The sequence below is a fragment of the Camelus dromedarius genome, chromosome 27, assembly GCF_036321535.1.
Source record: "Camelus dromedarius isolate mCamDro1 chromosome 27, mCamDro1.pat, whole genome shotgun sequence".
Taxonomy (NCBI): domain Eukaryota; kingdom Metazoa; phylum Chordata; class Mammalia; order Artiodactyla; family Camelidae; genus Camelus; species Camelus dromedarius.
The window spans coordinates 7,142,890-7,164,569 of NC_087462.1; the positions used below are offsets into that span (position 1 = coordinate 7,142,890).

At 56.5% G+C, this 21,680-nt stretch overlaps 2 protein-coding genes and 2 non-coding genes across 7 annotated transcripts; all 4 read right to left on the reverse strand.

Moving 5' to 3' along the window:
- Positions 1 to 295: 295 nt before the first annotated feature.
- FBXW9 (F-box and WD repeat domain containing 9) lies at positions 296 to 5,534 on the reverse strand. The gene is made up of 10 exons (XM_010997740.3): positions 5,061 to 5,534; positions 3,768 to 3,907; positions 3,563 to 3,691; positions 2,500 to 2,612; positions 2,323 to 2,414; positions 1,301 to 1,449; positions 1,099 to 1,212; positions 879 to 968; positions 727 to 792; positions 296 to 653 (listed from the first exon to the last, which is right to left on the reverse strand). Exons 1-10 carry the CDS (start codon positions 5,467 to 5,469, stop codon positions 579 to 581), a joined length of 1,377 nt encoding a protein of 458 aa, XP_010996042.3. The 5' UTR covers positions 5,470 to 5,534; the 3' UTR covers positions 296 to 578.
- A 1,205-nt stretch (positions 5,535 to 6,739) lies between these two features.
- Positions 6,740 to 21,325, reverse strand: TNPO2 (transportin 2). 4 transcript variants are annotated; one of them, XM_031437369.2, is made up of 25 exons: positions 21,203 to 21,325; positions 19,807 to 19,918; positions 19,080 to 19,155; positions 18,844 to 18,993; positions 16,822 to 16,928; positions 16,604 to 16,737; positions 16,433 to 16,514; positions 16,237 to 16,359; positions 16,023 to 16,141; positions 15,119 to 15,179; positions 14,859 to 15,024; positions 14,502 to 14,654; positions 12,996 to 13,221; positions 12,628 to 12,799; positions 12,072 to 12,158; positions 11,886 to 11,993; positions 11,627 to 11,785; positions 11,015 to 11,102; positions 10,732 to 10,830; positions 10,063 to 10,158; positions 9,634 to 9,709; positions 9,260 to 9,359; positions 9,106 to 9,180; positions 8,894 to 8,995; positions 6,740 to 8,786 (listed from the first exon to the last, which is right to left on the reverse strand). In XM_031437369.2, exons 2-25 carry the CDS (start codon positions 19,903 to 19,905, stop codon positions 8,703 to 8,705), a joined length of 2,742 nt encoding a protein of 913 aa, XP_031293229.1. In that variant the 5' UTR covers positions 19,906 to 19,918; positions 21,203 to 21,325; the 3' UTR covers positions 6,740 to 8,702. The 4 variants fall into 4 exon arrangements, with proteins under 4 accessions (XP_031293229.1, XP_010996039.1, XP_010996041.1 ...); XM_010997737.3 differs by having other exon boundaries at positions 8,868 to 8,995; positions 9,634 to 9,739; XM_010997739.3 differs by lacking the exon at positions 21,203 to 21,325 and having other exon boundaries at positions 8,868 to 8,995; positions 19,807 to 19,937.
- Positions 10,899 to 10,973, reverse strand: LOC135319494 (small nucleolar RNA ZL2). The gene has a single exon (XR_010378154.1). It is a non-coding gene; the product is annotated as a small nucleolar RNA ZL2 (small nucleolar RNA).
- Positions 12,873 to 12,941, reverse strand: LOC116148561 (small nucleolar RNA SNORD41). Its single transcript, XR_004132089.1, has one exon. It is a non-coding gene; the product is annotated as a small nucleolar RNA SNORD41 (small nucleolar RNA).
- Positions 21,326 to 21,680: the final 355 nt, after the last annotated feature.

The window sequence follows — 21,680 nt, forward strand, 5'->3', positions numbered from 1 at the left end:
AGGTGCTGTCATACAGGCAGGTGCCTCGTCCTCAGGTGTCTCCCGATTCCTCACGGATGTGCACACTCACGGGCACACAAACAGGGATACAGTAATGACTCACAGCCAGACCGACCTCCCCGGGGACACGCAGGCACACGTGATCCCCAAAATGCACCCAGACTCGCACAGCAGTGGCTGTCACCTAGGTTTTCATGCACCGTCTCACAGACACATGCATGTCCTCAGCATCGCAGCCCCAGGCAGGCTCGGGCAGAGCCCTGGGGTGACACCAAGCTCACACTCCAGGCCGGAGCACCAGTACATCAGGTTTATTTCTCCTTTGCTTTCAAGGGAGAGCAAGCATCCAAATCATAACAAAAACAGCTGAGGGTGGGGAGCAGCCCCCTGGGTGGGCCGGAACACAAACCTCACCTCCCCAGCCAGCCTGGGGATCCCACCCGACCGTGGCCAGGACCCTTGTGCCCTAGGCCTGTGGGGTGGGGCAGAGGCAGCACCAGCATGGGGGAAGGTCCCCCGAGAACAGAGGCCACGGCCTGCGGGCCGGCAGATCCACATCCACAGCCGTGTCCTCTAGCTCAGGCCTGCAGCCTCCAGACCTCCAGTGACAGGCCCCCAGAGGCAGCCACCACCAGGTTGCCCTCAGCACAGATCTGGGAGGGTGGGGACATGAGGAGTCAGGGGTGCTCTGGGAAGCCAGGCAGGGTGTATGGGACAGGGCCTTACCCCATTCAGCACATTGTGGTGGCTTCGAGTGCAGATGGTCCTTGGTGGGTCTGTGGGCACATGCACCTGGTGAGGGGCGACAGGCAAATGTCAAGAGGTGTGCTCCCGGCAGGTGAGGGGGGTAGTGAGGGGGCACTGTCCTGGGGCCTTACCCGAATAGTCTTGTCGGTGGATGTGGTGTATAGGGCCCCCAGGGAGTGTTTGATCCCTGTGATCTGAGACCTGTGGCCCACATCAAAGGACTGCAGGAGGGAAGGACAGATGACACTCAGGCGTGGCTCTCCCAAGGCCAGTCCCCCACCGCCACCCAGGGGTTAAGAGGTAGGGAGGCAGCCCAGGGAGGGTTGGGAAGGAGCAGGGGCCTTGGCAGACCCGGACAAGCTGGAAGCAGCCGTTGCGGTTGGCGAAGACGTGCAGCAGGCCCTGGTTATCACCGGCCCAGAGCTGAGGCTCCTGGTAGGACATGCAGAGCAGGTAGGAGTCCAGCTGTGGGAGGGACATGGGATGGAGCAACTCAGGCCAGTCCCAGCCACACCGCCATCCTGGTCCCTCTGGGTCCCTGGGGAATGCCCACCTGCAGCCGCTGCAGGACACTGTTGGCTCGGCGGTCGAACACCACCAGCGTGTGGTCCTCACTGCCTGAGATGATGTGCCGGTCGTCCGCCAGCAGCGCCAGCACCGCGCTCGAGTGCAGCCGCCGGCTCTTCAGCAGGGCTGGGCCGGCTTCGTGGGCAATGGGCCAGGGAGGAGGGGGATATCAGATCCCCTGAAGGACCCCCCCAGTCCACCCCAGCATCCCAGGCCTCCATCCTCCTTGGCAAAACCCTTGGTCTGCATCCCCCACCCCCATCCCACAGGTGACCCTGGTGCTCCTCTCCCATCCCAGCTGGATCTGGGCCTCATAGGACCCCCAGGCCCCTGCCCCTCCACCTCCTGTCCCATCTCCCTCCTCCAGTCCCATCTACTCTCAGTACAGATCAGACCTCGGCAAGTCCCAGCATAAATGCCTCCTCCTGCAGATCAGCCTGAGACTTGCTCCCACCCCCACTCCAGCTCTGGCTTTGCCTGAAGAAGTTATACTAGCCCTTCAATTAAAGCAAGAATGAATAAATAAATAAACAACAGAAAAGGTTTATGTTCTGGGCAGCATTCACTCTAGGCATCTCATGTAAACATTTAATCCACCAAAGTTTTTGTTGTCATCTCCTCTCGTTAGCCCTACACAGCTGGAGTTACTATCCCGATTTGACAAATGGGGAAACTGAGGTTCATATTTGACTGGGGCCGCACAGCTAGAAAGTGGGGGAGCCAGGATTCTCAAGGGCTGTCCCGCCTCACACGGTACTCAGGCTCAGAGGCCCCTCCTCTGGGAGCCCTCCAGTCCTTCACCCAACCCTACATGCAGGCAGGGCTTCCTCTGCCCCCCAACCCGCCCACACACACCTGTGTGGCCCCCAGCACAACACAGGCCACTCTGGCTATGTGACTGTCACCCCAGTCAGGCTGTGAGGCCCAATTGTCTCCTTCCCCAGGATGACCCTGGAGACCCCAGGCAGCCCTGCTCTCCCCACCTAGGCCTCAGGGCCCCCGGCCCACCTCTGGGGTCGTAGACGGTCACCTTCTTGTCGTAGGTGCCAGTCACCAGGATATCAGGCCGGTAGGACAGGCACAGCACGGCTGCCTTGCCCCTGGGGGACACACAGACCACGGGCTGGGGCTGGGGCCAGATAGAGCCCTGCCCACCCAGACCTCCCTGCCCAGAACCCCTCACACTTTATCTCGCCAAACTGCTGCCCGTCAGCTGCCATGTCCCAGAGCTTCACCGTGCTGTCCCAGGAGCCAGAGCACACTCGGTGGTCCAGCGCCGCCAGCGACCACACCCAGCCCTATGGGACCAGACCCACATGATCATCCCCATTTCACAGATAACAACATTGAGGGTAGGAGGAAGCAGACAACCGACCCCAGAACCCAGAGCAAGTCAGCACTGAGTAGAGAGTAGAGCTTAGGTCGGTGGGTCTGTCTGACTTCAGAGCCCAGAACAAGCACACCCCTGCCTGATAATATTCCAGAATTATCCCTGCGGAGGCTCAGCACCAGCAGTGGTTTGAGGCCACATCACAATGTGATTAAAAATGGGGCCTCCTCTCCGTGACCCTGGCAAATCAAGTACCCTCCCCTCAGTTTCCTCACTGTGAAATGGGCATTAAAAAGTCACTGTCTCAGGAGCTAAAATGCACAGGGCACAGTCAGCTCCCCACTGACTTCTTCCTCACCAAACTTTCTGAGGAGAGTACTGTAATGTGTCCCATTCTACAAGTGACGAAACTGGGGCACAGAGAGGTTGAGTCTCTCACCCAAGGTCACACAGCCGGAAAGTAGCAGAGTGGGGATTTAACCCAGCATTAGGCACCAAGACGGAGCTCTTGGCCACCGGCCTAGCCCACCTCAATGGCTGGTGGAGATGCCCCTCCATGGCTACCTCTCACAAGATGACAGTCATGCTCAGAACTATCTGATCCCTAAGAGCAGCCTCATAGCTGCCCTGCCCTGAGCCACTCAAGGTATACCTGACATCCACTGAGCACCTACTGTGCCTGAGCCTGAGCAAAGTTCTTAATGCATATTCATCTCATTCGTCCTCATCCCAACTGACCCCTGAACAGAAGCAGAAACTGAGGCCCAGAGAAGTCATACATCTCACCCAAAGTCGCACTAACAATAGCAGAGTAAGATTTAAATCTATGAGGTCTGGTGCCAAAACCCGTGCCTTAGCCATGCTGCCCTACTCAGGCCTCACTCTTCCTATCCTCTGCCTGGCCTCCTACTCCCTCACCTTGTGAGTGCTGTTCTTCTGGGTGCCCAAGGCCTTGACCAGAACCCGGCTGGGCTCCACCCCCAGCTGCCGCAGGTCCCACAAGTTGACATTGCGATCTCGGGAGCCAGACAGGCAGTGTGTCCCACCCTGGGAGGGGAGGGAGGTGATGTTGCTGGAGTCACCCTGGCCCACCCCTCCCTGGCCCCCGACACCCCAACCTCACCTGGAGCAGCAGCACTGAGTCAATGGAAGCAAAATGCCCATCGGCCAGGCAGAAGTACTCAGTCCGGCGTCCATCCTCTGCCCAGCGGGACAGGTGCTGCTCCAGCTCAATACAGGCCGCCGGCCAGTCAAAGTCCTCCTCTGTGGGATGCAATAGCAGGGTCCTCAGTGGGAAGGAACCCTGTTACCCACATCAGCTGTCCAAGATCATCCCCGGCCTCCGAGGAGCACAACCTGAACCAGACTTGGAGAGAACCCCACAAGGATCTCTCCCAACCCAAGGAGGCCCAGGCTCTAGCTTTGGGACCATTGGACCACCCACCTGCTGAGCAGCTCTAGGACTACTCCTCACCAAGCTTCCAGAAATTGGGTAACTGGGGCCCCAGGACCACCTTCCCAGGCCTCATCCCCCAACTCAAGTATGGGGGATAGCAGCCTCAAGACATTAAGGTTCTGTCTTACCTCTGCCTGAGGCCAACCTCAGCCCCAACCCTCAGGCTGGTCACAAGAGCTAGGACTTCAAAATTGACCCTTCCTGCCTCTGCCATCTGAACTGGACCCAGGGAAATGTTTCCCAAACCAGTATCCCAAACCTGGGAGCCTTGTCAAAATGTAGAACCTAAGCCCTTGACCCAAGCATTTCTGTTTATCAAGCTGTTTGGGAAAGTCCTGAAAGTCCCAACAATTCAAGGTCACAAAGCTGTCTTATCTCCCAAGGACCAAAGACCTTGGGGACAGGATGAATGACCACCAAACCCTGCTTAAAATCTCAGGTTAGACCTTGGGCTCAAGGGTCTGTGATTTCTGGTATCAGAGATCCAACCTCTAAACCTAGCCTGGGTTCAAGGGTTACAGGCTCTGGACCTGAGTCCCTGCCTCATCCCTGACATATGTCAAGACTCTAGGGGTGAGTGGATTTGGCATCACCATTTACTGCCTTACATCTAGACCTAGAACCTGGGGATTCTTGGGCTTACCCTCAGCCCCAACCGATTCTGAGAGCCAGAGACTTCAAGTCCCTGTGTCGACCCCAAGACTAAATATCATTGGATCCTTAGTTCAGAGACCCACATCTCCCCAAGTAGATTTCTGCAGCCTCAGGACCCCAAGTATCTGTCTCATGGTCCACCCAGAAGTCAGGGACTTTGGTACCACCAGTAACTACCTCAGCCTCCCCAGAGCCAGGACACCCAAGTGGTCAGCTCCAGGGGCTGTGCTCACAGCACCCCTGGTACCTTCTGCCTCGCCTAGAGCCTGACCTAGGCGGGCGACCCTGGCCCCCGGGCAGGCGCACCTTCCACCACCGGGTAGGGCGCGCGTACGCGGCGCTGCGCGCGTAGCCGCCAGGTAACATGGTCACGCACGAGGTCGCGCAGCGCGTGGCACACGCGCGGCAGGACGTGGAGCACCAGGCGCGCTTCCAGGTAGGCGCAGATCTCGAGCAGCAGCTCCGGAGGAAGGCTCAGCAGGCCCGGAACCGCCACGGCCGGGCCCTTGGATACGACTCGCGTCTCCAGAGCGCCGAGGGACACGGCAGGCGCGGGCAGCGGAGGGGCGCGCGGGGGCGCCAGCCCGAGTTTCGGCGGACTGAGCACGCGGGCCACGTAAGCCTCAGCCTGCGCGTCGGGGTCAGGCTCCGGCTCCGGGTCCGAGTCATCGTCCCAGGCGCGGGGATCGTCGCGCGGCCCTGGGGGCAGCTCCATGGCGACGGAGTGGGCGCGGCCGGGCCGCCCCTGTCAGCCGCGGAGCCCGCGTCCTGTCTCCTAGGCAGCGCCAGGGCACTTCCGGCGCTGCCTAATGACGCTTCAGCGCCACTCGGAAGCGAGCGGCTCGACTGTAAACTGGCTGGGTACCGAAAACCCGCTTTCTGGAGGCCTTGTTGCGTCGGCCTTGGGCTGGAAAATGCAGATTCCCGGTTCCTGCGTTTCTTAAACAAGCATTTCTGACCTTACCGATGCAGAGGCCAGCGGGCTCTGATTTGAAAATCACGGGCTTGTCGAAGGCACTTCTCACAGGTGACAGTGACTTTAGAAATACAAAAGTCCCTTTTCCTGGTCTGAGCCTCCTAGCGGCTCGAACTCGTCTTTCCTTCTGGAGCCAGAAACATACACTTAACACCACAGAGACTTCGGTGAAAGTTTAACTCTGAATTACCTAAAATCCTACTGATAAAAAACAGCCTCTCATTTACGAACAGCCTCTTTTGAGCCAGCTAGTATTAAACACAAATTATCTCTAAGCAGCACTCGTTGTTCCCTCCGCCTGACTTCTAATAGCCACATGACTTTTTGCTCAAATTACCTTCCTAGATCCCCCTACTGTAAGACTGCGACCATGTTCCGTAAGGTTTTCTCCCATCCCTGCTGTACTTTTCTTTATGGAACACATCACTGTTTCGCTTTATTTCTTCTCACTAAAAGGTACACACTTGTTGAATGTTGGTGTTAGCATTTAAATTTCTCCCAGGTTGATGCAGTTGATCCTTGAGCTGTGCTCATGTTGCAACAAGATTTTACCGAGGCCTGTGTGTCCCCAGAACTGAGCAATTTCTCATGTGGCTTTAACTGTTGTGCATATTTACATATGTCCTTCAGTCTTGGTGCTGGGCTGAGCCTCCTACAAAAATGTCTAACCTACCCAGCAATCCAGAGTTGTGAACTTAGCCAAACTTAAGAGTGTTGCAAGGCCTTGCCCCTGACCGTTGTTTTTAGTCTTTGGCAGATGGGGATCTTGAACGTGGACTGTAACACTAGTGACTCCCCTTTAGGGAGCTCAGGATCTAGAGCTGTAATTATGTCTCAGAGACTGCACATGTATGTTACCACATTTAATCTTACATACTTCCCCACTCCCCCAATTATTTCCTGACCCAGTTCCTGTGTATCCCTATTATTAAAGCTTCTCATGCCCCTCTCCACGTCTCTTCTCTTCTGGCAAAGCCCAAGACACAAGACACCAGATGGAAACCAAGGATTTCACAAGAAACTGATCTTTACTCAACAAAGTTCTACACAAGTGGAATCTCACGCCACCTTGGCGCCAGTCCCCAGCACAGCACGGTAACAAATGGACAGACCCTGGAGCCCACAGGAAGAAGAGGATAAGGGGGAAGGAGGGATGTGGGAAAGAGAGGGACTGTAGATGGAGGCCAGTCAGGGTCCACAGCCCTGGGCAGGGGAAAAGGTTGAGAGGTTGAAACTTCGTTGTGCAAAAAACAACCAAAAAATAAATTAAAAAATTAAATAGTTTTCTTAATTAAAAAAAAAAAAAGAAAAATAAGTAGAACCAGGCTCCCCTCTCCTGAAGGTGGTTGGAGCCCCCCATCCTGGGTGGAGAAGGGGTTACCAATCCATCAGCCAATCCACACACCCCAAGACCCAGCAGAGGATGCTCCAAAGAACTGGAATTACCAAAAAATTAAATGGTATTTAATTTTTTTTTCTTTTTTTTCCTTTTTTTACAAATGGCTTCCAGAAACCTGCTGGAGTTTTAACAGCGGGGAACCAGCTGAGTTTATGGAATGTGCACCAAGTGCCCCTAGGAATAGGGGCAGGGCCTGACCCTGTCTGACAGAAGACACAGGGCTATGATGGGGGTATGGTCCAGGGCCCCAGATGGATGGATGGAGCAGGCCCCATTATGCACGAATCCAGTCAAACCCCCCAAAACCACAGGAGGGGCCCCCAAAGAAGTAAAAAGGAGGGAAGAGAAAAAGGGAAATATTAAGGGGGCTGCAGGCCCTGGTTTCAGTTTTGAGGCCAACTGGGAAATAACCACACCCCCTCCTCCAGGGGAGCCTTTCCCGCTGGGACCAAATCCCCAACCAATCCCAGAAGTTTCCTTAGAATCGATGCCCCAATCTGGTGGGGTCTTGGGCCCTACTGGGAGCTGTAATGATCAGGAAGTCCCAAGGCCAGAGTAGGGTTAGGGGGTGTACCACCCTTCCACTCCTCCAAGCTCTCAGTTTCCTTCTTTCTGGCAAAGCCTTCCTTCTCTGTCACCATCAATTAAATACCCCAGCCCTGGCCCTTGTATTAAAACTCAGGCCTGGAACTTGAGATGAGGACTCTCAGAAGCAAAGACTGCCTTTGAAACGGATTTGCTTATGGAGAGACACAGGCAGTAGTTATCAGCAGCTCTGGCTGCCCTCAGCTCTCTTCAGGGGAAAAAGGTCCCAGCCCAGCATCTTTCAAAGTCACTGGAGCACAGGGTAAGGGAAAAGGGCAACCTCTGGTCAGCCCCGGCCACTTCGGTGGTCCCCACTCTTCTGGCTGGGACGGTACAAGGAGGGGGACGCACTGGCTGAGGCTGCCACAGAGCTGGCAAGAAGTGTGCAGAGCAGGTCCAAAGCGTGCACGTGCTGACCAGGTGGCCTCAAGGTGGCCATCCTCTTCCCCCCGCCCCAGGGTCCCAGCGGAGGTCCCCAACCCACCCAGCCCTCCCCAATCACCGCCAATTCCGGCAAAACAGCAGAAGCTTCTTAAACTCTAGATGCAGGTTACATGGAAGGCCTTACAAGTTAACTCAAGGGTTCACTAATTCTACTGTCTCCATGCAGTCGGGGAAATGGTGGGGTGGCTGGCCCAGCCTGTCTGGCTGCAGTGCCCGCACATGCGTGTGGCCACGTGTGTACTGTGAGTGTTCGCGTCTCTACAAGGAACCCCCTCCCCGCCTGCTTTCCCTTGCCTCATCCCAAGCCGGATTTGGTCGGCCGTGTTGATTCTTCCCTCCCATATGGCTGGCCCAACTGGGCTGCCTGAGGAGACCCCAATAGAGCAAGGGGCTCTTGCTGCCAAGAAGTCCCACCCCCCTCCCGTTTGTAGGATGAGTGTGGAGGCCCCACCCCGCTGCCCACCCACTGACCGGCCACATAGGCCAGGCGTGGCAGGTAGATGGAAGGGGAAGGCGTCTGGATTTGGGTCCCACTCACTCCTCCCTAACCCCCCTCGACCAGGACACGGCGACTTCTGGACGCAGCGTGCTCCCCAGCAACCCCTCTGACGACGACGCAGACAGAAACCTGTGGGGAAAAAAGGGGTTCAGGGCCTGTGCCCCTTTGGCTCCCACAACAGCGCCAGCCCTCGGCACATGGCCTCCTCACCTGGCAGTCGTGATGCTCATCTAGACCCCGTAGAAGGCAGCCAGCCTCTCCTTGAGCAGCGGCGGGAACTGCTCTGAGAACTGTTGCCAGTTTTCCTCCCCAACTTGGTCTTTGAAGCCGTGGAGAATCTGCAGCGAGGGAGGGGGTGAGGGGTGCCTCGGAGCAGAGCACGATGAACTCCACCTCTCCCCACCCCACCACCTCCCGAGACTAGATCAGGACCAAGCTGGAGCCTCACCTTATAAAACATGTCCCGAAGGTCATCCTTCGGGCTCACCCAGGAGGCTACAGCGTCGCAGAAGAAAATAAAGTCCTGAAACGTGACGGATCCCGTGTGAGGGGCCGCCCGAGCCCAGCCCCAGTGCCTTCCCTCAGAGCCCAGCTGCCCCAACCTGCACGACGCCCCCGGGGTTGACGCCTATCATCATGCAGATGCCTCGGAAAGCCGAGTCCTTCTCCTCGTTGTCTCTGATGTTCCTGAGGGACGTGCACCTGTGGGGAAGATGAGCAGTTGGAAATCAGCCAGCAGGGCTGGGGCAGGGTGGACATCCATGGGGGGCAGTGGGGAGCAGCGGGTTAGTGGGGGGCGGGGCTGGGATAGGACACATATCTGTGAAGAGTGGGGGAAGCAGGAGATGAGGGCATGGTGGGGCTGGGACGTGCATCTGTGGGTGGGCAGGGTAGGGCTGGGTGGGCACAGGCAAGGGACTGGGTCAGGCCTGTCCCACCCTCTCCACCGCCCGGCACCACACAGGTGGGCACACACCAAGGCCGGATGAACTGCTGCAGCATAGGTGCCACCTCCTGCGGGCACACGTAGCCCAGGCGGCCGATGGTGATGGCTGGAATGGCAGAGGGACTCGTCAGGCGACCTGTAACCCCGAGCGGCCCCGGTACGTGGCGGGGCCTCTGGCAGGAGGCACCAGCCCCACCCCAAGGGAATAGCTCCTGCCAGCTGCTTGAACCCCCAAGCCTGGCCCAGCCAGGGTCTCCTCCCTGCCCCATGTGAGTATCTCCCAGGTCTCCCCCAAGGCTATCATCTTCCTTGGGACTCCTCCCAAAACCTCATTCCAGGGCCTTCCAGTCACCCTCCTTGGTTCTTTCCCAAGACCTCCTGTCAACTACCCTCCCAGATGGAAACCCCACCTCCAGGAGGTGGGCAAGGGGGTGACAGTGACCCAGGCCTGGCGCCCACCTGTGTTTTCCAGCAGCGTCTTGGGCGTGTTGGGCCGGTTAATGATCTCCACCAGGTTGTTGAGGACCATTTGCACATAGGGCTGCATCTCTGCCCCTGGGGAAAGGGCTGATCAGAGCCCCTCACAGCCCGCACCACCCATGCTGACCCCAGCTGCATCCAGACATTGGCCAACCACAATTGGTGAGGGAGCAAAAAACCTTCTCCAGCTGATCCGCAGCCCAGGATCCATGGCCAACCAGAGACAGCCCCACACCCTCCCAACACCAGAAGCTTCCCTGGAGTCACTGCTGGACACCAAGGTGAGACCACATGCCCCAGCCTCCCCGTGGCTGGGATCTGCTACTCAAGGAGGGAAGCAGTCAAAGAAAGTCTCCCAAAAGATCCCAGTGGACCTTTCATTGAGGGCAGGAAGGTGGCAAATAGTCCAATAGGAATAGGCCTCCCGTCCTTTCTCTTTGAAGAAGCCAATTATAGATGGCCTTTCAGCCATTTGTCCCCTTCTCTGATGAAAATGCTGAGGTGTTCTCTCATCATTGGCCAACTAGAGCCTTCCTTAAGGAGCACTGAGTCCTCTAGAGGGGATCTGTCAGTCAGAGTCAGGCTGCTGCCCCTCCTCCCCACTGGGAATGGGGAGGGGCAGGACCTGCCTACCTCTAGGGCACTTACCCATCTGCATGCAGATCTCGCCAATGGCCCAGGTAGCATTGTTGCAGACAGAGATGAACTCAGGGTTTAGGTTGGTGCCCAGAATGGGCATGAACTCGGCTGGTAGGGAGAAAGAGGGGTGCTGAGCAGGAGGGCCAGCTAGGGTGAGCTCCTAGACGCGGCGGGGCAGCCCCATCAGACAGTACGAATACATCCCAGTTCGGTCACAGTTCTCCCAGGTCATTTCTCCATCACTTGAGGCCAGGGCTGGGGTCACAGAGTAAGGTCGAAATGGATGTCTTACCAATACAGGGCTTGACATGGATGAAGCAGGCTTTGGTGAGGTCTCCTAGGAGGGCGAAGGAGCTCTGCCGGACTTCAGGCATCGAGTCCTGGGGGTCAGAGCAGGGTCAGCGTGGCAGGGCTTCCTTCCCCTTAACCACCCAGGGTCCCGACTAATCCCTCAGTGCAGGGCAGCTAGGGGAGCAGTCCCTGGAGTGTAATCTGACTCTGCCACTTCCCAGCACCCAGGCTGCAGGCCCCATTTGTACATCCAGGACTCAGGGGGCACGTGTGTGCACCTTGCTCAGGGTACCACTACAGAGGGGAGCACTTGGAACTGCTGCTCATCCTGATACACTAGGAGGTGGGAGAATGATGTTGGAGGGGCTTGTGCCTTCACATTTCCTATTTTATATTTTGTAATTTTCTACATTGTTTGCTTTTTCAATGAGATTTTAGTTATGTCTTATTTAAATTACTTTTTAAAATAATTAGAAGCTTTTTTCTTTACTGGGTCCCTTCTCCCTGATATCTTTTGGGCACAACCAAGGCCCAGAGTCCACCCAAGGCAGCCCACAAAGGCTGGTGGCTGTCATCACTGTCCAGTTAGAGGCCTGTGAGGGGGTCTACCCACCTGCATGCACTGAAAGAGTAGTGTCATGATGTTGCTGCGGGCCACCAGCTGCTCCACGTGGCCACCTAGGCCCTCAGCCAGGCCACTGAGCAGATCCAGTGCCACGATCATGAAGTCCTTGTCAGGGGCCTCATACTGCTCAGGGTGCTGGGTGTACATCTGGGCACAGAAGGGGGCAGGTGGGTGAAGGGAGTGGGCCCAGGCTGGGGCAGCAGCAGAGGAGCAGGTTATGGGGCAGTGGTGGTGATGGCATGCTCACCATGGCCTGGGCCAGCGTCTTCTGCACCAGGGTGACACAGCGCTGGTAGACAGGCTCACAGTAGGGCAGGAAGCCACTCTGCAGGGCAGTGGCCACCGATGACAGGCACTGGTGGGGAGGAAGACAGGAGAGGTGAACTCAGGTGGCTGGGGTGGGGCCTCGGGAGAGCACCTGGAGCTCACCCACCTCCAGCAGAGGAAAGAGGTCCTTGTCTTCATCCTTAAGCTCGTTCCACTTCTGGATCAGTGGAGGCATCAGCTTCTGGATGTACTCCTAGAGAGGGAGCAGGAAGTTTGGGCTCCCTGGGTGGGGGTGGCCACCTGGGAACCAGTAGGGTTCCCTATGACTCAGTGGTGCTTGTCATCTAGCTGATGAGGTCTGGGCTCCTTGCTTTGGCTCATGGGGCCCTGCAAGGCCTCGCCATCCAGCCAGACCTCCAGGCCCGTCTAGTTCACTTTGTCACCCCTCCCAAGACCCACCCGCGCTACCCCTGCCCTATCAGAGCCTGAGTCAGCACCTCCTGGTTCCTGCAGGCCCCTGAGCTCCCCCGGGACAGCACTTACCATGCTGTCTCATAACTATCTGTCTCCCCTACTTAGACTGGGATCAGGGCGAGGGCAGGGGCCGGGTCTGTCGGTCTGCCTGTCGAGGTCATGGCCATGTCCCTGGCATGTGACATGGGTCGCCGCCAGGTCACTGGATGCCAAGGGGAATGGAGGAGGGAGCCGCTGTGGGGTCTCACCGGCTGGTTGAGGTGGTGGCCCACAGAGTCGGCCAGGGTGCCGATGGCATCATAGAGGATGAGTAGGTTCTTGTGCTGGTACTTGCCAAAGGCAAAAACAAGGGTGTCCAGGATGTAGCTGAGGTAAGGCACCAGCTCCGTGCAGGCCTCCTCCTCCAGGGTGGCGAAGGCACTGGAGAGGGGAGGGCTTTAGTGGGCAGCCGCAGGTGGGGCTGGGCCCTGTGCAGGGTCGGGGAGGGTGCACTCGGGATCAGCCAGTACGAATACGTGAGAAATCAGCGTGAGGTCAGGCTCGTGAGTGTCATCACTTCCCAGAGGACAGCCATGGGGTAGAGGTAAGGGCTGTGGGGCCAGGGGTCGAGGGTCACCTGCAGGCCGCCTCCTGCACCCTCTTGTTGCCGTCCAGGATGCGCTTGAGCAGCTCTGTCATCAGAGGCTTGAGGTGCATGTCAGGTGGCTGGCTGACCACCCAGTGAGCATAGCGGCTCAGCGTCCAGCAGGCAATGGAGCGGACCAGGGCCTTCTTGTCCGACAGGCACTGGATGAGGTGGGGGATCAGCTCCGGCAGGTAGGGCACCATGCCCTGCATGCAGCCTGCAAGGACCGGGCACAGAGGCAAGGCTGAGCCCAACTGGGCCAGGCCACAACTGCCCTACTGGGGAGAAGCTCAGCCATACCTAACAGATGGGGAAACTAAGGCTTGGAGTTTACATAACTGGCTCAGTCACAGAGTCAGTGAGAGGCAGGGTTGGGGTGGGACACAGCGTCAGAGCAAGACTCTCCCCTCCATCAGCTCCACCCACCCCAGGGCTGTGCTGTCTTTATCCGATCACTAGTTCGTTCACAGGTGGCCGGGCTGCACAGTGACTCAGGCTTTATGGGCAGCAGCGACCCAGATGGACAGAAAGTACCTTTTTTGGGAAAACTTTCTTGGCTGTTTGTGATTTTTTTTTCTACTTTTCATTTTCTCTTTCTAAAAAACTATGAACATGTCTCTCTTTTCATTACAGAAAACAGATCACAGCACACCTCCTGATAATCCAAGCCCTGAGATCTATTTTTACCAGTTTATGGTCAATTTCTTTAGATCCTTTCCCATTAATATGTTGAAGTTACCTAACATAGTCTATTAACATACACATGTGCATTGTGTAGCACATCGTGTGCTCTGTTAAAATAAGATATGTTACTTATCATGAGAAAATCTTTTCTTAGATAATTTGAAAAGCTCCTGCTGCCCTGTCTGCTTGTTTTGGCAGGCCTGGATGCTGACGTGGTCATGTGTGCCACCTGTAACAGGTCTGCAAAGCCCTCTAGTAATTCACACTATATATATACATCCCACTGGGACAAAGGGAGCCCAAAAGCCATGCCCATATAGCACATGCACACCACGTGAAGTTTAAGGAAACACCACCACTGCACGCTTCTGATTCTGGCAGGCTGGCCTTGCAGCCGGAGCAGGTTTGAGGCCCAGCTTCACCTTGGGTGACAAGGGAAGTGGCATACATTTCTCTGCACCTTCGTCTCCCCATCTAAGAAACCCACCTCTGCAGGTGGTGGTGAGCCCGTAGGACAGGGCTGTGTGCTGTGGGGCAAGTGCTGGGGAAGTGCCCATTCTTGTTATTGCTGACGACCTCACAGAACTGCCTGTCCTTGAGAATTAAAGAGAAAGCTGCATCTGGGGGTTCCTTTCAGGCCCATGGGCTGAGAAGAAGATTCAAATCCCAGACCTGTCTGGATTGGGGTGAGCAAGCCTCTGGAGAGAACCTGGGGATGGCGTCACCCCCTACAAGCCCCATCTGGGCCAGCCCTGGTCTCACACCAGCAGGAGGAGCAGAGGTCAGGCGCAGCCAGGCTGGTGGGGCACTTACCCTCAGCAATGGCGCCCAGCACCAGGATGCCCGACTCCTTGACCACCCACTCAGGGTGGAAGAGGAGGCCCTTGAGCAGAGGGAGTAGGTGGGGCAGCAGTTCCTCCCGGAAGACGTTGGCCAAGACGTCCAGCGCAGCTGCTGAGCACTTCCCTAGGGTGGGGGTGGAGGGGGAGAATTGGAGGGGCAGGCTCAGGCAGGCCACCAGACCTCCTCTCTGTACCCCCAAGGATCAGAGATCATGATTAGAATCCTCATGATTTGCTCCATGTAGGCTTCTAATCACCTCCTGAGAGGGAGCCCAGGGCTTGCTGCCCCCTAGTTCGCCCTTCTCCCCCCACCAGCCAGGCCACTCACTCAGATTCCAGTCGGACAAAGCATCGTCATCATCGTCATCTTCTGCGTCCTCAGAGCCATCAGGCCGCTCGGCCTCATGGGGCAGTGTCACTGTGCGTGACTTGTGGAAACGTGGCTTGATGTCCTGCTCGCTGTCGGGGACGGCCTCATCCTCCTCCACGTCCCCCTGTGGAGCCAGGCAGATAGCTAAGCACCACAGGGGTCCCCAGCCCCTGCACCCTCACCCGCCTGCCCATGCCTGGCGGTCAGCCCTGACTAACCTTCAGCAGGATGATGTCGATTTCTGAGTACTTCATCCCATTTACCAGGATGGGGATCAACCTGTTGGGAGAGAGGCTGTTAGTTGGAAGGCAGGGGCCCCTGGGGGGCGCTTACAGCCTGGGAAGAGGGGAGCAGAGGTGCAGGCAGGAGCATCAAGGAGCCAAGGGGCAGACTGTCCCTGCTTGTCCTGCGTCCATTCACTTCCCTTAGTGGCTACTATCCCAACCTCAGCCACTGTGACTGGGGCAGAGCTGACACCACTCCTAGCTCCACAGGAAAACTCCTGACCCAGACCCCTGGGAGAAATTTGGAATAGCGCCTGATCCCTAGCACACCATAAAGCAGGAACATTCCCTGGGATGGGGCCAGGTTAAAGGCGCAAACAGGCGGGGCAACCAGCCCCTCCAGCTGGAGCCCACAAGCTTGGGATGGGAGATTTTGATTAGAGTCTTCACTGACTTGGGGACAGGCAAATTATCCATGTTGGTCAAGAAGGATCAGCCCTAGGACTTTTGCTGGAGATACTAGCCAAGAAAGAATTTCTGTACTCTGAGGTTCCTAAGCTGGAAGGTTGCAGAAGGCCAGAATGCTACCATGAAGGAAGGCTGTGCCTGAGAATAAAGCCAACACAGAGGAAGTAGATCTGAGACCAGATGCCTTTCACATCCTTTGAGCACCTAGATCCAGCTATGTCTAAAGCCTCTGTTGACTTTTCATTTTTTCCACCTATAACTTAACCTAATTTTTAAATTATATACATCATTTACAAAATAAACACACACAGTAAGTAAACTGAGGTAGAAGATGTGGACTGAGGCAAGCACAGGAGCTGACCAGAAGGGAAGGCAGAGGCACAGCGTGGGGTGGAGGCTGGGGTGGGCAGACGGCGGGAGTAGCACTCACTGGAGCAGGTGAGAGGCCAGGACTTCCTTGCAGATGGGCTGCTCGGCCAGCGTCAGCCAGAACTCACAGGCCTCAAGGGCCACGTTCTCATCGTGGTCCTGGGTCCTCTGCAGCATGTACTAGGGTGGGGTAGGAGAAAGGCTAAGACCCGGCCCAGCTACGGATGGCCTCCCACCCTGCAGCACCCACCCAGGCTGGCCTGGGCCATGCGTACCTGGATGATGCTGTGCATGTGGGGGATGAGCCTGTCGATCCGCACTTCCAGCAGCATCACCAGCGCACGGCACACGTTCTTCCGCACCTCAGGGTCATCGTCCACGGCCAGGGCAAACAAATGCTGCAGGGAAGCTGGGGTCAGCTGCAGCTGGGCCCTTGGCCCTCACCCTGCTCCCCTCAGCCCAGTAGCCCACCTCGATGAAGGTGTCGATGTTGTCCATCAGCGCCTGGGCCCGGTCCATGATGAACTGATTGACACAGGCGATGGCATGGGACCTGGCAGGGAGCGGCACATGGGTCACCCCCGACCCCACCTGTCCTGCCCGCTTCAGGCCCCCTGCAAACCCCTGGGGAGCCGCACCCACCGGATCTTGGGGCTGCAGTGCTTGAAGAACTGTAGGAACTTGGGGATCATGATGTTGAGGGGCCTGTTGAGGGCATCACTGTCCAGGAGTTCGGATGAGTCTTCACAAATCTTCTGCAGGGCTCCAAAGGCTCCCTGAGTGGAGAGGGGCAGGCAGGTGGGCGTGGGTCCTGGTCCAGGCCTGGCTCCTGCTTGGGCAGGCCATGGCTCATCGCATACCTCACAGGTGTTGTAATCCTCCGAGTTGAGCAGGTTGCACAGCTGAGGCAGCAGCTCCGGCCACATCTGCAGCTCACCCTTGGAAGCGATGGTGGTGATGAGAATGCCTGGGGCGGCCAGGAAAGGACGCTGCCTCAGGCTGGGTGCGGGCCTGTCTGGCACCCTGGCCCTCCCTGCTGCACACTCACCCCACCAGCACGCACACTTTCTGTACGTTACCCTCACAAGCCCTACACACCCTTTCTGAGATCCTCTGAGCCTTGTATTTCAGGACCTGGGATACAGCACAGTACTAAACCCCAAATCCCTGTCCTTGGGAGCTGACCATCTAGTGAGGGAGGCTGAGGTAAAGATAAATCAGCAAAAAGACCTGGGAGGCTAGATGCCAAGAGCTAAGGGAGGAAATAAAGCAGGGAAGATGGTTAGCAAGGGCTGAGGGTGAGAGTAGCAGTTTTTAATTGGGTAGCTAAAGAAGGCCTTACCAGGTGCCATCTTGATAAGCAAAGACCTGAGGAGGTGAGGGAGAAGCCATCCAGGTCCCCGGGGAAGGAACATCCCAGGCAGAGGGAACAGCAGGTACAGAGGCCCAGGGGCAGAAGCAGGTCTGGTATGCTCAAAGATGGGTAAGGAGCCAGTGGGGCTGAGCAGAGAGAGTGAGGGGGAGAGTGGGAGGACGAGAAGGAGGGGGCAGGGCCACGTGGCCTCAGGGACACTTGAACTGCTTATTAGAAACCCAAGAGGTGGGTGTACAGCTCAGTGGTAGAATGCCTGCTTAGCATGCATTAGGTCCTGGGTTCAATCCTCAGTACCGCCATTATTTAAAATAATACATACTTGGAAAAAAAAAAAAAGGGAAAGAAACTCAAGTATGACTTGCAGTAGGCAAGGACCCTGAAGCAGTCTGGCTGCTAAGCTGAGTATGGGTGATGTCAGTGCAGAGACGGTACTTAAAGCCAGTAGGTGGCAGTGTTTCCCAGGGGGCAAGCTTCACTGCCAACACTCCAGATGACCCTGGTTCACATGTCTGCTGGTAAAGGTATTCCCTGCAGTGGGTAGACTTGAGTAGAGTCCTCAGTCCCGTCCCTGTCTGTGTGACCACCTAACCTCTCTATGCCTCAATGGAGATAAAAAACCCCAGTCTCCTGGGGCAACTGGGATGCTTCAGTGATTTAACTCAAGTACTTAGAACAGAACCTGGCAACTAGAAGGAGCTCACTGAGTCCAGATCCTTCTGCTGGCCTCAGAGGGGGCTAAGAGTCACTTTTAACAAGGAAGCAGGCCCCAAGAGCAGTGCTTCCAATAGGCCCAGTGACTAGCTCAAATTTAATACTATTCTTCTGAATTTATTGCATTTATTTTTAAGGCTACCTTCATTTTAGAGCACGTAAATCTGTCTTGTCATTTAAAACAGGAATATACAATTTCCATTCTAAGACAATTTTTAAAAGTTGACAAAGATTTAAATTTTAAAAATGCAAATCAGTTATATGTCAATTATATCGCAATAAAACGGGTGGGTGGGGGAGTAAGTTGGGAACAAACAGTAGCGTTGGTGTTGATCAGCAGTGTAAAGGCTTAAGGTAAAATGGCTTGAAAATCCTTCTGTAACTTCCTCAGGCAGCCTTCTGGGAGACAGGAAGGCTCCAGCGCTAACCTAACTCATGTTTCACCTAAATCATTACTGGTGACAGACAGCAGGGAGCCCTTGTATTTTAATCTGCTATACCCTCAGGATCTAACACCAAATTCTGGACACATAGTGACTGCCACAGAATTAAGTACAGCTGTTTCAGGAGGGGGTGGTTCAGAGCATGGACTTCTGAGCTCTGCTATTTACCAGGCAAACCCCTTAACATCTATGTGCCTCAGTATCCTCAGCTGTAAAATGACAATAGCAACAGTACCACCCACAGTGCTGGAGCATTCAGTTAATCAGTATCCTTAACATATTGAGAAGTTTCTTGGCCAAGAGGGACAGCAACAGGGCATCATCACAGGCTGACTCCCGCTGCACTCTCTCACCTATGGTGGCTCGGATGAGCGAGGAGGCATCACCGATGTTGTTGAGACACTCCTGTTTGATGAAGTCGGCCACAGGCGGTGGAAAGCTCTGGTAATGTGCCTTCACATTGTTCTTGAGGATGAGGCCACTGAGAGAGCGAGTTGGTTCATCTAGGGGAAGAAGATTGAAGCTCAGGGGACCATCAGGGAGAAAGTGGGGTCCATCCAGCTTGTGTGGAGGGGCACCGAGGGCGTACCTTCCGACTTGAGTCTGGTCAGGACGAATATCAGGTAGTTGTTGAAGTCGGGAAACTGGTTCAGTTGTTTGAGTTTCTGCTAGGTTGTTAAGAGACTTGGGAGACAGGGGCCTTCGCCAGGCAGGGTCATGTTACTGTCATATAGCAGATACTACCTCTGACTACTGGGACCAGGCAGCCAGCTCCTGAGACCCCACCTGTCAATCCCCATGCCCAGAATAACAGCATTTCAGGCACATGAGATTCATACAGAAGGTGGGGGAGCATCCCCGACTTTCCCACCACTCCTGAAAATCTGGCCAGAGCAAGAGAGGGCTGGCAAACCTGGCTCTGTCTGAAGATGGCAGCTGTTACTCAGTTCTGCTCACTAGCAATCCAATCTTGCATGCTTTTTTTTAAAAAAAGGGGAACTCACATTTTCAAGTGAAACTTGCTAATAGTTTAAATAATTCAAAACTTATAGTATTTGAAACAACCGATTGAAAAAAGGAAATTTTACCCATGAACCTAAACTAAAGCCCAGCACCAGGTAAAAGTGTCCTCTCTCCTGCAGGACCACATTTCCTCCGGGAATGAGACCCAAGAATTCTAATCCTTAATTCTCTACCAGCGCCTGCTCCTGCCACAGCTGAAGGAGTCTGGGAATTATGGAGTTGAGCCCTTACTCTCTGGCCTTCAGGAGCTGCAGATGTCTGCCTGGTATCCCCATACCCGGAAGGAAGGATACATCCTGCACGATGCGCTGCGTGGCTGTGTTGGGCGACTGCGAGTCTTTGAGCAGCTGCAGGACCTGCTGCAGGCCCTGTTCGTCTGGCTGCCAGTCCATGGCGCAAGGCGAACTGCGGGGGTAGGGACCAGGATCAGCGCTGGATCCCGAGGGCTCTGTGTGAGTCCCGGGCTGTCTCCGCGGAGGTGGTGGTGGCCGCGACAGGACGGGAGCGTCCTCGGCGGACAGGTGGAGGCCGCCGATCCACGCCCGCCCAAGTGCGGGGTCCCCGCCAGCTGCGCCATCCACGGCCGCGCAGTCGAGGGCTCGGGAGCGCGGGCGGGGGTATGTGGAAGCGGGCCATGCAAGGCGGCGGTGGGGCCCAGCGGATCCTCATCACACCCAACGATGGGGCTGGGCTTTCGTCCCATCGCGGCCCATCGGGCCGCCCCTGGCTGTAAGCCCTAAGGCTTCCACTTCCCTCGAAGCCGCTAGGGGAGGACCCAGCCACCTCCTCATCCAGGGGCCCTGCCCCACAACGCGATAGCGCCCCAGCCCCCGTTGTCTCTCCCGTGCCGGCACACTGTTCAGCGATTCCCCTTAATCAGACCCAAAACAGTTTTCAGACAGGTCCCGGATGCTTCTCTGAATGAGAGCCAGCCAAGTCGCCTACCCGACTACAGAAGCCCTCTGGACGGGTCTCTGTTGCTTCCCCAATCAGATCTGACTAAGCCTTCCGCTATACCGCTCCAACCCCCTACCGTAAGTCCTGCTGACCGATCACCGCTGCTTCCCCGAATCAAGTCGGTACAAGACCCCCACCACCTGGAGCTGGAAATCCCCTTCGTCCGATCCCTACAGCTCCCCCTATCAGACCTGGCCTAACACCCTCCCGGGGCATTTCCTCCAACAAATCCCAGCGACTCCTCGCAGCCACACCGAGCAAGCCTTCTAGGCCTAAGTCTGACGCCCCTCCCTATCAAGGCCCAACAAGCCCCTCTCCCAACTTTTCAGTGCGGCCTCCCCCAATCAGACCCAACCTAACCCCATCGAAACAGCCCCCCACACACACCCGATCCACAACGACGTCCCCCAATCAGGCCCTAAGCAGTCCCCAGACGCTTCCCCCAATCAGAGCCCCTCCAGCCCGACCCCAGCCGCTCCACTGGCCGGATTTTCAAGGCACGGGGACCAGGCCCAGCTCCGAGGCCCCACCCCCTAAGCCCGGCTCGGTTCCCCCCTCCCCCGCCCCGGCCCATTCTCGCCGCCTCGCCAATCGGGCCCAACCGGGTTCTCGGCCTTTCTCGGTCAGGCGCGGCCCCGACGCTCGGGCCGCGCACGGCGCAGGTCCGGAGCCCTGCGGAGGTCGACGCAAGCCGGGGCCGAGCCGGTCGGGGTCCGGGTGAGGCCCACTTACCAGGCCTCGGGCGGCAGCAGAGGGGCCTTTAGCTGCGGCTTCTCCTGAGACTCGCGCGAAAGGAGGGAGCCAAAGAGAGGGAATTGAAAAAAAAAAACGCGGCCGTATATGAACCGCGGCGGCTTCCGTACGCCGTTCAAACTGGCCTAGAAGAGCCAATGGGGAGAAGCAGCCGTCGCACGTGGTCTGGCACCAGGGAGACCCAGGCCCAGCCGTGGCTGGGTCACGTGACGAAGAGTTGGCGGCTCTCTTGGCCTCTCTAGCCAGCTGGTCCTCCTACCGTCTCGTTTTCTCTGCCTGTCTCACGCCGGCCTGACAGCTCTTTGCTTGGAACCAGGAGTTCAGCAGCGCGTGGGGACTTTTTGGTGTATGGTAGACCAAGGAACTGCTCGGCCAGAGCCACCTGCGCTTTTGTCACCCCCCTTTTCTAAGAATTGAACTGTGCCCCCCCTCCATCACCTTCCCATTCAGAGGGTAC

Excerpts from the sequence above, each read along its gene's own strand:
- TNPO2 (XM_031437369.2), bottom strand. The coding sequence starts at position 19,905 with ATGGACTGGCAGCCAGACGAACAGGGCCTGCAGCAGGTCCTGCAGCTG. Across the intron at positions 19,156-19,806 it reads CGCAGCGCATCGTGCAGGAT|AAACTCAAACAACTGAACCA; the intron begins GTATCCTTCCTT and ends ACAACCTAGCAG. Across the intron at positions 16,929-18,843 it reads GCTCATCCGAGCCACCATAG|GCATTCTCATCACCACCATC; the intron begins GTGAGAGAGTGC and ends TGGCCGCCCCAG.
- FBXW9 (XM_010997740.3), bottom strand. The coding sequence starts at position 5,469 with ATGGAGCTGCCCCCAGGGCCGCGCGACGATCCCCGCGCCTGGGACGAT. Across the intron at positions 1,450-2,322 it reads GACCGTCTACGACCCCAGAG|CCGGCCCAGCCCTGCTGAAG; the intron begins GTGGGCCGGGGG and ends TTGCCCACGAAG. Across the intron at positions 654-726 it reads ACCACAATGTGCTGAATGGG|ATCTGTGCTGAGGGCAACCT; the intron begins GTAAGGCCCTGT and ends CCACCCTCCCAG.